Here is a 13,184-nt window from a genome sequence, read left to right on the forward strand (position 1 = left end):
AGTATAGCTGAACACCTGTTATCTGATTCTAATGTATTGTAAATAGCAGATGGGAACTAGAGTTTTGTATTGGTAACCACAGTGGAAAATGTCCTTAGAGTGCATTTGAAATTGTAATTGCAAAGGTCTGCTTGGTGTTTTTCAGGACGATACCTGGCGGATTGTTGATGGACCTGGGAAAGTGGTTTGGCTTCAGGGAGTACAAACCTGCCATTCTGCATTATCTGTTCTTTCCAAACACTATTTTAACTTGTATGATGTCTTTCAAACTTAGACATATTTGAGAGCTGACTACAAACATTAAATCGCACTTTTAAAGTGAGTCATTGAAAGAAATAGTACTGAAATGATTCTCTATGTTGTAAATGATCAACTGCAATATTCAGGAAGCACATTTATTCAGATTCTCAGTAAAAATGAAGTTTTTGTAGGCTTAATTTTTAAATTATTTCCAGTGTCTATGTTGAAAAAAGGGGTTATAGTGTAATAGTAGGCCTAAAATTTCAGGAGAGCAAGCACAAAGTAATTTAGCTTTCCATAAATTTTTAGAGTCAGAGATAACTTTGAAATTTCATAAGTTTGATATTCAGTGTATACAAATAGAACATGAATTCCAAGTTTTGGGTAATGTTAACTCAGAACACTCAATCAAATTGAGTTATGTGCCATAAGGTAATCAGACCAGAGTCCAAGTTGTATGCAAAAAATCTATAATTTGATTCTCATAAACATTAATAAAGTATAAGTGATGTTTTATATGATTTTTAAAAAAATTCTCAAGTGCAATGTGTTTTAAAATAAGCTTGCAAATGACAGCAGAGACATTTACTTCTGCAGTTAGTTAACTTTATAGAAGTTGTGATTTTTTTGATGATTTAATGCTGTAGATTTAATTTATTTTTATATGGAATTGCATAATGTGTGCCTTTTAAAACAATAACAAAAGCCAGAGATGTGCCTATACAGTTTGTGTTCATTAATGTGCCTCACTTTTTCTCAGTCTGAATCTTCTGTTCAGAATCTTACAATGATCAAGCATTTTTATAAGATACTTGCAATTTTTGTAAATATTTTTGGCCTGCAACTGGGAAGGGAATTCAGAGTCATAAAGCGTAACTTAAGAATCCTGGCTCACTTCTTTGGTGATACACTGTAGCCACTAGAAAGAGAAATATAAACCCAATGGCATGTGTTTACAGGAAGAAAAATTACCTTCAGATACTTGACATTAACCTCATCAAAAGTGTGTGAATTTTAAAACAAATTCTAAAAAACTATAGTGCTAAATTGGTAACTGGTATTTTAACTCTCAATTTAGCATTTTCCTTGACACTTTATCGTTGAAAATTTATGCATTTATTTACTGATTGTGTTGTGAACATGAGTTTTATGGTATTTTTTGAGGAATGCATTTTTTAAAAGATTAATTTTAGAAACAGAAGGAGAAGCACTGCCATTTGTTTTTATTTCAACAATTGGAAAAATTACCAATATGTACATTTTAATTATTCAGTTTCGACTTCATAAAAGTAGGAAAATTATTTGAAGTGATATATTTGGTTAAACATTTCTAAAAATAAACTACCAGTACTAAATAGTAAGAAACCTAACTTTAATAGCAAATCTTGATGAACTGAAGAAATAAAATATTTTGGATGAGGCTTCATAATTTACAAATGGGAATTTCATTTATAATAATAAATATGAGTGTCCTTTATTTGCCTAATAGAAGTGATAAATTGTGTTATATATGATAATTTATATAAAACCACTAATTGTTCCGTTAAGCTTCACAGAAAATAAAACCTCTATTACTAGTCATTTATGTAACATCTTGCTATACTAAATACAGCAGAAAATCTACTCTTTAGCAACATATAACACAGTATGTGCTTTTTTATATATCCAATGTTAGCCCAAGTCTGAATTTAGATTTGACTAAAGCAGCACATAATTTGCTAAAACGCTGATCTTTACTAAATAGTGAGCAAAATTAGAATTTCTGACTCTTATTTTATGCTCTTTTAAATGCCAATTACAGTCCCTTACTGGAATTCTAACTGTAATCTGCTTCACAATCAAACTGCTTTGATTGGGCAGTCAATATTTTATTATTAGAATTCAGACACTGTTCTTACCGTGTTTGTTTTTAATCAAGTATTACCTAAAAATGTACAAATTAGTGAAATGGTTAAACTTCTGCACTTTCTTAATTACCACAGTCTTCATACCAAGTATTGAGTACAGGTTACAATTTTGAAGCCATATGAGTTTATATTGATTTTTTTTTTCATTTAAAAATCCACTAATGGTGTGAAAGAGACCAGTAGATTTTCAATGGGAAATGTACCTAGCAAGCTGGTTCTTGCTTATGTATAGTGATAAACTTTGTAGCTGCCTCTTTAACCAAGAATTTGTAAACATAACTCTAACAAATGTGAGTTTTTAAGGATTGTTATTTACTACTTTGGATTGTAATTAGAACAATGCACATCTGTCTTCCAAGATTTTGTAAATATTTTTGATTTTTTTCATTAAATGTAAATTTTACATAAAAGTTGTGCTCTTAATAAACATGTAATATATAATTTATCAGTTGATCTATGTGTCTTTGTACTTGATAGTAATAGCTATGTCATCGATGTTAGGACAAGGCAAGCTGGCCAAGTAATTGGTTTTTAACTTTGTACTACTGTTTGAACAGACGTACAGAGAGAACTGTTATTTATTGGTTATATAGAAAACTTCATTTGGAGTATATCCCAAAAGTGTCAAAATTGGTTAACAAGGGATTATTTTTAATATATTTTAAGATATATTTAAATTGATGTTAAATTTTAGCAAAGACTTTCTTCCTAACCAATTGCTCAGGAACACAGTCTCAGACAGTTCAAAAATCATAGTGTTCCAAAGAATTAGTTAAGACAAGCCTGCCAAAACAGTAGATTTAGGAAGGAGCAAAAGAAGGAAATTAGAAAAGAAAGAATTTATCCTAACTATTGAAAATTTTGGGCTGGGTGTGGTGGCACATGACTGTAATCCCAGCACTTTGGAAGGCCAAGGTGGGCAGATCACATGAGGTCAGGAGTTCAAGATCAGCCTGGCCAGCATGGTGAAACCCTGACTACCAAAAAATACAAAAATTAGCTGGGCATGGTGGTTTATGCCTGTAGTCCCAGCTACTCGGGAGGCTGAGGTAGGAGAATTGCTTGAACATGGGAGGTGGAAGTTGCAATGAGCCAAGATTGTACCACAGCACTCCAGCTTGAGTGACCAAGTGAGACCCTGTCTCAAAAAAAGAAAAAAAATTGCCAATCTGTGTTAGAAAAGGAACAGCTTAATTTATCTAGGTAGGCCAGGGCAGAGGAACCTGTAGAAAGGCCAGATAGCACTCACCATTCATACCATATGCCCATCATTGTTTTCTTCCTTTTTCTCCTTCATCCCATTCCCACCTCTGTTAGACTAAATGATGCTAGCTGCTGCAATAACTAAACACAATACTTCCTACATTGCTCTTATCACAGTCATAAGTAGGTTTGAGGAGGAGTTCTGCTCCATATAGTAATTCAGGGACCCAGGCTCTTTCCATTCTGTGATTCTGCTTAAAATCTTTATCTGCTGGCCAGCAAAAGATTAGATGGGAAAGAGCAAAGATTAGATGGGAGTTTTTATGGGCCAGGCCCAGAATTGGCATCATCACTTCTGACCATATTCCATGAGCCAGGATTTGATCTTGTGGCTCCAATCAACTGCAAACAAAGATGGGAAATGTAGTTTGGTTTTGTGTCCAGGAAGAAAACGGGGTTTCGATAAACATAGAGTAACCGTCTGCTATGTACCCCACCCCTTCTCCATTTTGTTATTTTCTTTGTTCCTTTTTCCTAATGTGCATTTAATGGTTTCAGTGGCTCTCAGTATTAAACGTTTTTCCATGACTTCTTACTATATGTACGTATTTTATCCATATTTTAAAATAATTGTTTCCATACTCCTCCTAATGATCGTTTCTGAATGAACATTTGTGATAACTCATTGGTTATCTTTTTAGCATTAGTGTTTTATCTGCCAGTAATGTTTTTAGCCTCAAGTAACAGAAACAGAGCTAAGAATGGTTTAAACCAGCAGCACCAACCTTTTTGGCACCAGGGACCTGTTCTGTGGAAGACAATTTTTCCATGGTTGAGGTGGTGTGGGGAGATAGTTTAAGGATGAAACTGTTCTACTCAAATCATCAGTCATTAGTTAGATTCTCATAAGGAGCGGATGAAACTGTTCTACTCAGATCATCAGTCATTAGTTAGATTCTCATAAGGAGCGTACAACTTAGATCCCTCACATGCGCAGTTCACCATAGGGTTCACGTTCCCATCAGAATCTAAGGCTGCTGCCGATCCGCCAGGAGGCAGAGCTCAGGCAGTAATGCTCGCTCACCTCCTGCTGTGCAAGCTGGTTCCTAACAGGCCACAGACCACTCCAGTCCATGGTCTGGAAATTGGGGTCCCCTGGTTTAAACAAAGACATATTTTTTTCATATCACAGTGCAAGTTACCTCTTGTTGTCATTGGCCAAAACAAGTCATTCAGCCTTTCTTTATGGTTGGAGTATGGCAGCCATAGCTCGACTGTATGTTTACATCCACAGCTAGGAGGGACAGTTCCAGTATGCCTGTCTGTTTTTTGTACGAAGAGTAAAAGCTTTTCCAGAAGCTCCCAGCACATTTCTGTTTACATTCTGTTGGCCAGAATTATGTAAGACAGGCAGAGAAGTAGCCTTCGTAATGAAGGTGGGTAAAGGAGAAGGGGCTAGGAATGACCGCAAGTGAGCTGGCCAGCAGTCAGACACACAATTTCTGCTGGTACAAGCAAGTTTCCATATAGTATATTGCCAAGCAACTCTGCACCTATCCCAATCAACTTTTTAATCCATTTTTTAAACTGTGAACTCAGCAATGAGCAGGATGAACTTTAAGTATTCAACTTTTTGTCTTTAGCAATAGTAATCCGGTATAGCCTTTCTGACAACAATTTGAATCCAAAGCCTTTAAAAATTTTTTTAAATCTATGTGTCATGTAAACTAGTAATTCACTTGGGAATTTGTCCTAAGAAAATAATGAGACATAAGCACAATTATGTATGCAAAGATGTTTATTGCAACATTGTTTATAGTATGACAAAATTGAGAGGGTTGGCTGAGTTGATAACTCCCGTATGGTGAAATACTATGCGGCTTTGAAAAGTAATTGTGAAGATCCACAGTCACTGATATTGAGATCCTGCCACAGTATTATTAAATGGTGAAAAGTAATATGCCATTTTTGTTTTTAAAAGTGCATGCATCAGGCCAGGCACAGTGGCTCATGCCTGTAATCCCAGCACTTTGGGAGGCCAAGGCGGGCAGGTCATTTGAGGTTAGGAGTTCAAGACCAGCCTGGCCAACATGGTGAAATCCCATCTCTACCAAAATCACAAAAATTAGCCGGGCATGGTGGCGCATGCCTGTAATCCCAGCTACTCAGGAGGCTGAGGCAGGAGAATCACTTGAACCCATGAGATGGAGGCTGCAGTGAGCCGAGATCAGTGCCGCTGCACTCCAGCCTGAACAACAGAGTGAGACTCCATCTCAAAAAAAAAAAAAAAAAAAAAAAAAGCATACATCTAGAGCAAAAATTTTTGCAAAAGCATTCACCAAGCTGTTATAAGTGGTGGGATTTTTATTTTTAACAATATGTTCGGTGTTATCTAAATTTTTTAATAATTAATACATCTTACATCTACAATTATGAACTATGTATTTTGAAAAATAGTTGCATAAATAGAGTGCAAGTTGAACTTTCTGTTGATGCACAAAGATCTCTTCACATAAGGATCTTCTTATTTTGATTATTGCCTTGCCCTTACGTGATCCTACCAATATAGCCAGGTTTTTTGGTTGGTTGGTTTTGTTAATGTATGAAGTAGATTCCTGATTTAATTTTTATTCTTTTTGGTGTCAAAGCCAAATGTCATATTTTGTTTTCCCTAAGTGAATACAGGATCAGTTCTTTTTTTCTGGGAATATATTTTGCCCAAATTACTCTCTTAAGAAAAGCGTCGGCCGGGTGCAGTAGCTCACGCCTATAATTCTAGCACTCTGGGAAGCTGAGGTCAGCAGATTACCTGAGCTCAGGAGTTCGAGACCAGCCTGGCCAACATGGAGAAACCCTTTCTCTACAAAAAATACAAAAACCTAGCTGGGCGTGCTGACGCAGGCCTATAGTCCCAGCTACTCCAGAGACTGAGGCACGAGAATCACTTTCACCCAGGAGGCAGAGGTTGCAGTGAGCCGAGATCATGCCACTTCACTACAGCCTGGGTGACAGAACAAGGCTCTATCTCAAAAAAAAGAAAAAAAAGAAAGAAAAATGTGATCCAGAGAAGTGACAGAGGGTAGCTTTTGGCAAAATTAAGAGCCTTTTAAGTTCAGAACCTTAATGTCATCACATACTCAATGAATAGTGACTGTTTACACCATTGAAATTCCTAAAAAAAGTAACCTAAAGAGTGATGAGCCTGCAACAAAGATTAGGTTATTTGGTTTTTCCACCTTTTGTCAATAAAATATTTCCATTAGTTGGGAAACTTACTAAGTGAATTTCAAATTTTTCAGAAGTGTAAAGGCATACTTTGAAACCATCTTCATGCTATTTGTGTGAAGCATATTTCAGTATGAGAGGCAACCAGGGTACCTGCTTGAGGTAAGGTGACCTTTAAGGTTGGTGATTGACTGTATACATCAGAATCATAATCCTGTCAGTGCAAAATTGCAGTTGCTTGCTTTACTTCCTTTTGGCCTGAGTTGATGGCACCCACAATACTTAGAAGTTCTGGGATCTTTGACCCCAGGCACCTCTCCACTCAGAGATGGAGAGTCCCCTCGAGGTACCAGCTCATTAGGAGGAAGTCAGTGAGTAATTCACAACTTAAACATTTCACACATCTGCAAAGTAACTATGATCAGTAATGACCTCTTTCCCACCCAGTTTTTCAGGATGTACGGGGCTTCGAAGGCAAACACAGAAGCCCAGGTTCTTTTCTTTAAGAGGGCTTACAATGATGGACTGCATGTATGACGGCGGTCCCAGACTGTATATCTCTAATACAAAAGTTAAAATCTAAAACTATAGCCAAAATGATTACTTAAAGGATACACAATAAAAAATGTAAATTTTTTATTGAACAAAATGTGGAGTTGGGAATAAAATGCATTTTTTTTTTTTGTATGTAATAAGATCAAGTTGTTTCCAGCTTAAAAAGCAGGAGGGCATTACAAATTAGATTCATATATTTGACCAGATTTTTTTTTCTCCTGAAAGAAAACAAGTCATACGAAATATGTGAAATATAGAGGATTGCTAATAACTACTAAAAATAGAAATTTGGTTTGTAGGCAGACTATGAGAAAGACAAGACATACCTATGTGCTTCCTGAAATCTTTGGGCAGCACATATTATGTGGGAATTTTAAAATATCAGTATTTTCAAGTTCAGTAATTACTGTAGCCTTCAACCACCCCAAAGCATGCATATTTTATGACTTAAATACATTTTTTCAGATATTTTTCTACTTTGCTATAAAAGTCTTGGAAATGTCAACCTCTGTTTATTTTTTCATGTGAATAACAGCAAAACCTCTGCATCACCTAGAATTGCTTAGAGCATTCAAGGAAAAATACCTAGATATCTGCTATATTATTAGTGTCTTTGAGGTCAGCTTCCAAAAAGAAACTCTGGAGAATATCCGTTTTCCCTAATGAGACGTTAAAGTGCTGGTCAGCCAGTAGGACTGACTCCCACAGATAAGCTTCTGCCTCTTAAGCACCAAAGTTTGTTTTGTTTTGAAGGCGGAGTCTCACTTCGTTGCCCCGCCTAGAGTGGATCACAGCTCATTGTAACCTCAAACTCCTAGGCTCAAGCAATTCTCCCCTGCCTTAGCCTCCTGAGTAGCTGAGAATACAGGCATGTGCCACCACGCCCAGCTATTTTTTAAAATATTTTGTAGAGATGAGGTCTCACCATATTGTCGAGGCTGGTCTTGAACTTCAGCCTCAAGAAATCTTCCACGTCAGCCTCCCAAAATGCTGGGATTATAGGTGTGAGCCACTGCACCCAGCCAAGCACCAAGATATTGTGGGCGATAGGTACCATGCAGTGCCCTGTGAAGATTTTTAACTGAAAATATTTATGTCAAACTATGACGCAAGTAGGCTCTGCCTTCACAGCTAAGTAAGCTTTTTATAATCCTCTGTTAATTTGCAACTTTAAACCCACCACTCATTGTTATTCCTTTCAACTGAAAAAAAAAAAAAAAAAAAGCCACTTCCTTGTTTAAGAGCAAAGGTGACATGAACACCGCTGTTTGGCTATGCCCTTGTGGTTCTAGAAATGTTAACAGTCATCTGAAAGCGCAGGTCTCTCTCTAAGTCATGAGATTTAAACACATAGCTCACTGTTACTGGGTACAGTTGAAGGGCATCTTTTAAATGTGAAATGACTACTTAGCAAAGTGGCTATTTCATGAAAAAACGTGGCAGTCCTCACCCTTAGTCATCCTAGCTGTGGCTGGTAAGAGTTAGGAAATGGTCAGCTCTGAGGGGCAGGCCTGTTGGGTCATTCCCAATTTGGATATGTGAACACCTTAGCTCGCCTTCTGTGGTTAGTGCTAAATGTAAAATTGGCTCTAACATGCTAAATTGTACAGACATAACTTTTATGAATCTCTTAGGGAAGTGTTTGTAGAGGCAATGCCAGGAAGCTGCCTTGAAGATTGGCAGAGGCATAACTAGCCTTGGGCTGACCTAATGTCCAGCAACTGTGTCTCTAAGAATTTACCTGATGAAGAAGCTACCTCATATATATGCGGAGAGAGATAACGTCGGTTCCCCATCAGGTAAATTCTTAAGAGATACAGTCGCTGGACATTAGGTCATATATAGTAGGTCACTGGCTGGACATTTATACTTCTCTTTTACTGCAGCTATATCTATATTTACAGTTTGTGTTTTAAGTGGATACTTTTCTCAGGTATCTTTCAATTCTGAGAGAAATAAGTCTGATTATAAAGGGTATAGGAAAGTGGAGATAGTCCAAGATTGTATGAAAATAAACTCATTACAACTTTGGGATTTGTAATGGGAAGTCAAGTTTGCTAATGATCTGTGAAGTTGTACAAGTATTTCCAAGATGCTTTTTTCCATCTTTCAGTCCTGGTTGGAGTCATAAACTGCACAGTTGGCTAGGCAAGAATATAAAAAACATGAGCTGATTTTATTTTTCTGTCTCCAGACCAGTGAGGTAGCAGCATCTGATAGACACGCATCCAGCCTATCAGCAGAGTATGTTCTTAGCTGAAGCCATTATATTTTCTACCTGGTCACATTTAGCTGAGCCAGCAGAAGCTGATCAGGAGCCACTACATAGATCCCTAGGGGCAATGGGGAGCTGTGAATACACCCCACTGTCATCCAGAGATCCTGTGTGCAGAGAAGTTGATAGAACTGATTGCCTGGAGGACTGCAGGATCTGGGGCTGTCACTTCCCCTAATTTTCCTGGACTGCAGAAATGCGCTCTCTGAGACAGCTCCACCCTACCAACCCCTCAACTCCTGTGGCAACCAGCAACCAACTACACAATGACTTGCAGCAGAATACATACCCTACTGTTCAGGACTGTGCAGGATAGAGGTGGCATGCAGCTTCCTGTTAGACTAGTTCTTCCTCTCCTCCATTCACTTGTAGGCATCCTCCTTTTATAAGGGAGGATAAAGACATAAACCACATTGTTTATGCCTTCAAGAATTCAAGATCAGGTAGGGGAAATAAGCAAGATAGTATTTATTTCACTTTATACAGTTGGATTTTATGTATGTTGTAAAAGTTTAAATCTTTTAAAATTATGTAGGTAGTGTGTGAATATATCAATTAAACTATAAGAGTACGTGTGTGCCAGAGGGGTAGGAGTGGTTCCTCACAACCCCTCTTCTGAATGTTCCTCACAACTTCTTCTCACTGCTCTCTCTGCTGCTGGATGCCCCGTCTACTTTCAATCTATCCTGAAAGTTATGACCTTGCTTATAGAATTGAGTAAAAAGCCCACAATCTGTCAGTGAAGGATTTCCAAAGTATTATCCCTCTGACTTTTCCAATTAAGTTTCTCATATTTCTCCTAACCTCATCAACTGTGTGCCTAAATTAGCTGATTATTAATTACAAAGCACTCTTTAAAGCTCTGACCTTTGCCCAGTATGGTCTCCCACTCCACCTGGAATGTCTGCCATTCTCCCTCTCCTCCATTGCTGACATTCAAAATCCTACCCAAGAAGAATCCTATTTTAAAATAGAGTAAAAATAATGCTACCCTCTTCTCCCCTTCAAAATTTTCCCAGTGACAACAATGAGAAACAGAAATGCAAATTTCCCCTTTGGCAAAACTAGAGGACATTTGTAACTAAAAGTCTCAAAACATAACAAAAGGCTGTCAATGCAATGATAGTCAAACAGAATGTGAGAATATCCTCAGAGTCCTCCCGTGGACTCTAGCGAATGAAAGTTAGCTGTTCCCCTTCTTAACTAACAGGTGAAAGCAAACATCTCAAATGAGAAGGATGCCTTTGGGAATGAAAGTTAGCTGTTCCCCTTCTTAATTAACAGGTGAAAGCAAACATCTCAAATGAGAAGGATGCCTTTGGGAATGAAAGTTAGCTGTTCCCCTTCTTAATTAACAGGTGAAAGCAAACATCTCAAATGAGAAGGATGCCTTTGGGAATGTAGGTGCAAGTCCCAAACAAAGCCAGTGATACATGGTTCTCCAAAAATAGGCGACTATTCTGAGGGGCAAGACCAAAAAACTGTTTAGATCCATGAGAAGCAAGTGCCTTGGTATCAAGAGTTTCTCTGGACCTGATTTGTCTCCAAGATAATGCAAGGGCAGAAGAATCAAATGTGAAGTCACATATACAAGCTATATTTGCAGGGAAGGGTCCACCTGAGGAACTCTACAGTCACTATCTTTGTTGACTTGGGAGGAGTAAAGCCCCAAAAAAGTAACTCACATAACATTTTACTTAGTGTCACAGGAGAATTCCTGTATGTCCTAGAACATAGGTATGTCTTCTCCCCACACAGAACTCCTAAAAATATCTTTCCCATGAAGCACTCCCATTACCCAAAGATGAGTAATGATCTTAAATGTCTATATAGTAATAGTTAAACAAAAAGGGGAGAGGACAAATATTTAGAAACATGACATGGAAAAACAAATGGCAGATGAAGTATATTCACTAGAAATGTGTTTCCATGGAGCACATGAAAAAGTACACTAAAACTACAAATTTAAAATTTTGATGAAGCAATTACCTCCACAAAACAAGAACACAAAGAAGACATGCAAGAACTCATGACAAAAATAGCAAGAAAATAAATAAAACATAAGCTGGCAGAGTTAAGAGGAGAAGTTGAAAGGGTCCTCGTAGGAAATTGTTGAAGCCCTGCATGAGCAACTGCAGACAAGTAGAATGAAATTATTATTTATGTCAGAAGTCAGTCATGTAAATTTATTTATTGGTTCAGCATTATGATTGCCAGGACCTGTGACGTGCTGTACTTGAATTCTCGTCTGGCTGGCCTGTGTTGTCTGTATTCCATTTTTGTCTGGCTTCATCAGGGTCACTAGATCTTGTTGGATCACTGCTGGCCTGGTTTCTCTTTCATCTTCAGCTTTGACATGGGACCTCCTGGTTCCAGCTCTCATTTCCTCTCATTAGCAGTATCTCATCTCATGTCATCCTTCAAGCAGCAAATATTTATTGAGGGTCAGGCCAGCCAGATACTCTCAAAATCTGACATATCTCTACTGTCACAGTGCTTATAGTTTAATGAGGTACACAGATATATATATACATACACACACACACACATATACACACACACATATATACATATATACATATATATACACACACACACACAATTATATTGTTGGGGGGTGGTAGCTGGTAAGGAAAAAATTTTTTTAAAATAGAGAATTCATCATTTAAGTTGCCAGTACTTCTCAGTTTAAGTGAAGCAATGAGGTCACCTAAGAGCAGATCTTCCTTGTTTTGGAAGAATCTCCTGAAAAATCCCTCTTGTCTGGATAAACTGTAAGAGCAGAAAGCCCCCTCTGCCTAGGAGAAGTTGTCATAGGAACAAGGCTGGGTTGAGTTGGCTTGATTAGGCTGTACTACCTAATCTTTTGGAATGCAGAGCTCTGAGGGCTCTGGGAAGAGGCTGAGCAGACATGTATAAAGGCCAAAGAGATGTCATCCCCCAACCACAAAGAGAACCCTGCTGGGTGCAGTGAGGTTCCAACTTTTCAGATGACCTCACAAATAATTTTAAAAATCTGTGTACCCTTTTGCTCATTTTAAAGTTGACATGTAAAATTTTCATCATAAATTTAAATAGAAAGGATTTATATTCACGATATGGTGTAAATACTGGCATTTTAAACTAAAATGTGCATCACTTTTGAAGATGCTCAATGGGATAGAAATATATCAGTGATTTGACACTCACTGTTAAATGTCCATTATTTAAAATTCTGCAGCCTAAGTGTGATATTGTGCAAGTGCTACTTAGGTTAAACTGTAACCCAGGTAAGCTAGATGTTAACAAAACTACTGAGAAAGAAGTATTGGGTTAAGAGAGACCTTATTTCTTCGAGCATTCTGCAAACCAAGGAGATGCAGCCTTCAATACAAAACAAAGATGTGCTCTGCCAGAACCAAGAAAGGGGGTGTCCTTTATAGAAAAAGTTGCTGGCTGGGTGTGGTGGCTCATGCATGTAATCCCAGCACTTTGGGAGGCTGAGGTGGGAGTATCACCTAAGCCCAGTTCAAGACCAGCCTGGGCAACATGGCAAGACCCTCTCTTTACAAAATTTTAAAAAATTAGCTGAGTGTAGTGGTGCATGCCTGTAGTCCTAGCTACTTGGGAGGTTGAGGAAAGATTGCTTGAAGCTGAGGAAATAAAGGCTGTAATGAGATGTGATCACACCACTGCACTCCAACCTGGAGAAAAAAAAAAAAGTAAAGAAAAATTTTCACCCAGGTTTCCACTCCAGTTTGTTATGTAAATGATAGAAACAAGCTCTCCTAGTTCTTTGT

General features: G+C 37.8%; 1 protein-coding gene across 2 annotated transcripts in view; it reads left to right on the top strand.

Annotated features, from left to right (window-relative positions):
• Positions 1 to 2,592, top strand: part of FCHO2 (FCH domain only 2) — a 136,165-nt gene extending 133,573 nt beyond the window's left edge. For both annotated transcript variants that reach the window (XM_025388618.1, XM_025388617.1), the window contains one exon: positions 146 to 2,592. In XM_025388618.1, the coding sequence (XP_025244403.1) occupies positions 146 to 168 (23 nt within the window). In that variant the 3' untranslated portion in view covers positions 169 to 2,592. The remainder of the gene's footprint in view (positions 1 to 145) is intronic.
• The last annotated feature ends 10,592 nt before the right edge of the window (positions 2,593 to 13,184 follow it).

This window comes from Theropithecus gelada, chromosome 6 (assembly GCF_003255815.1).
Source record: "Theropithecus gelada isolate Dixy chromosome 6, Tgel_1.0, whole genome shotgun sequence".
NCBI lineage: Eukaryota > Metazoa > Chordata > Mammalia > Primates > Cercopithecidae > Theropithecus > Theropithecus gelada.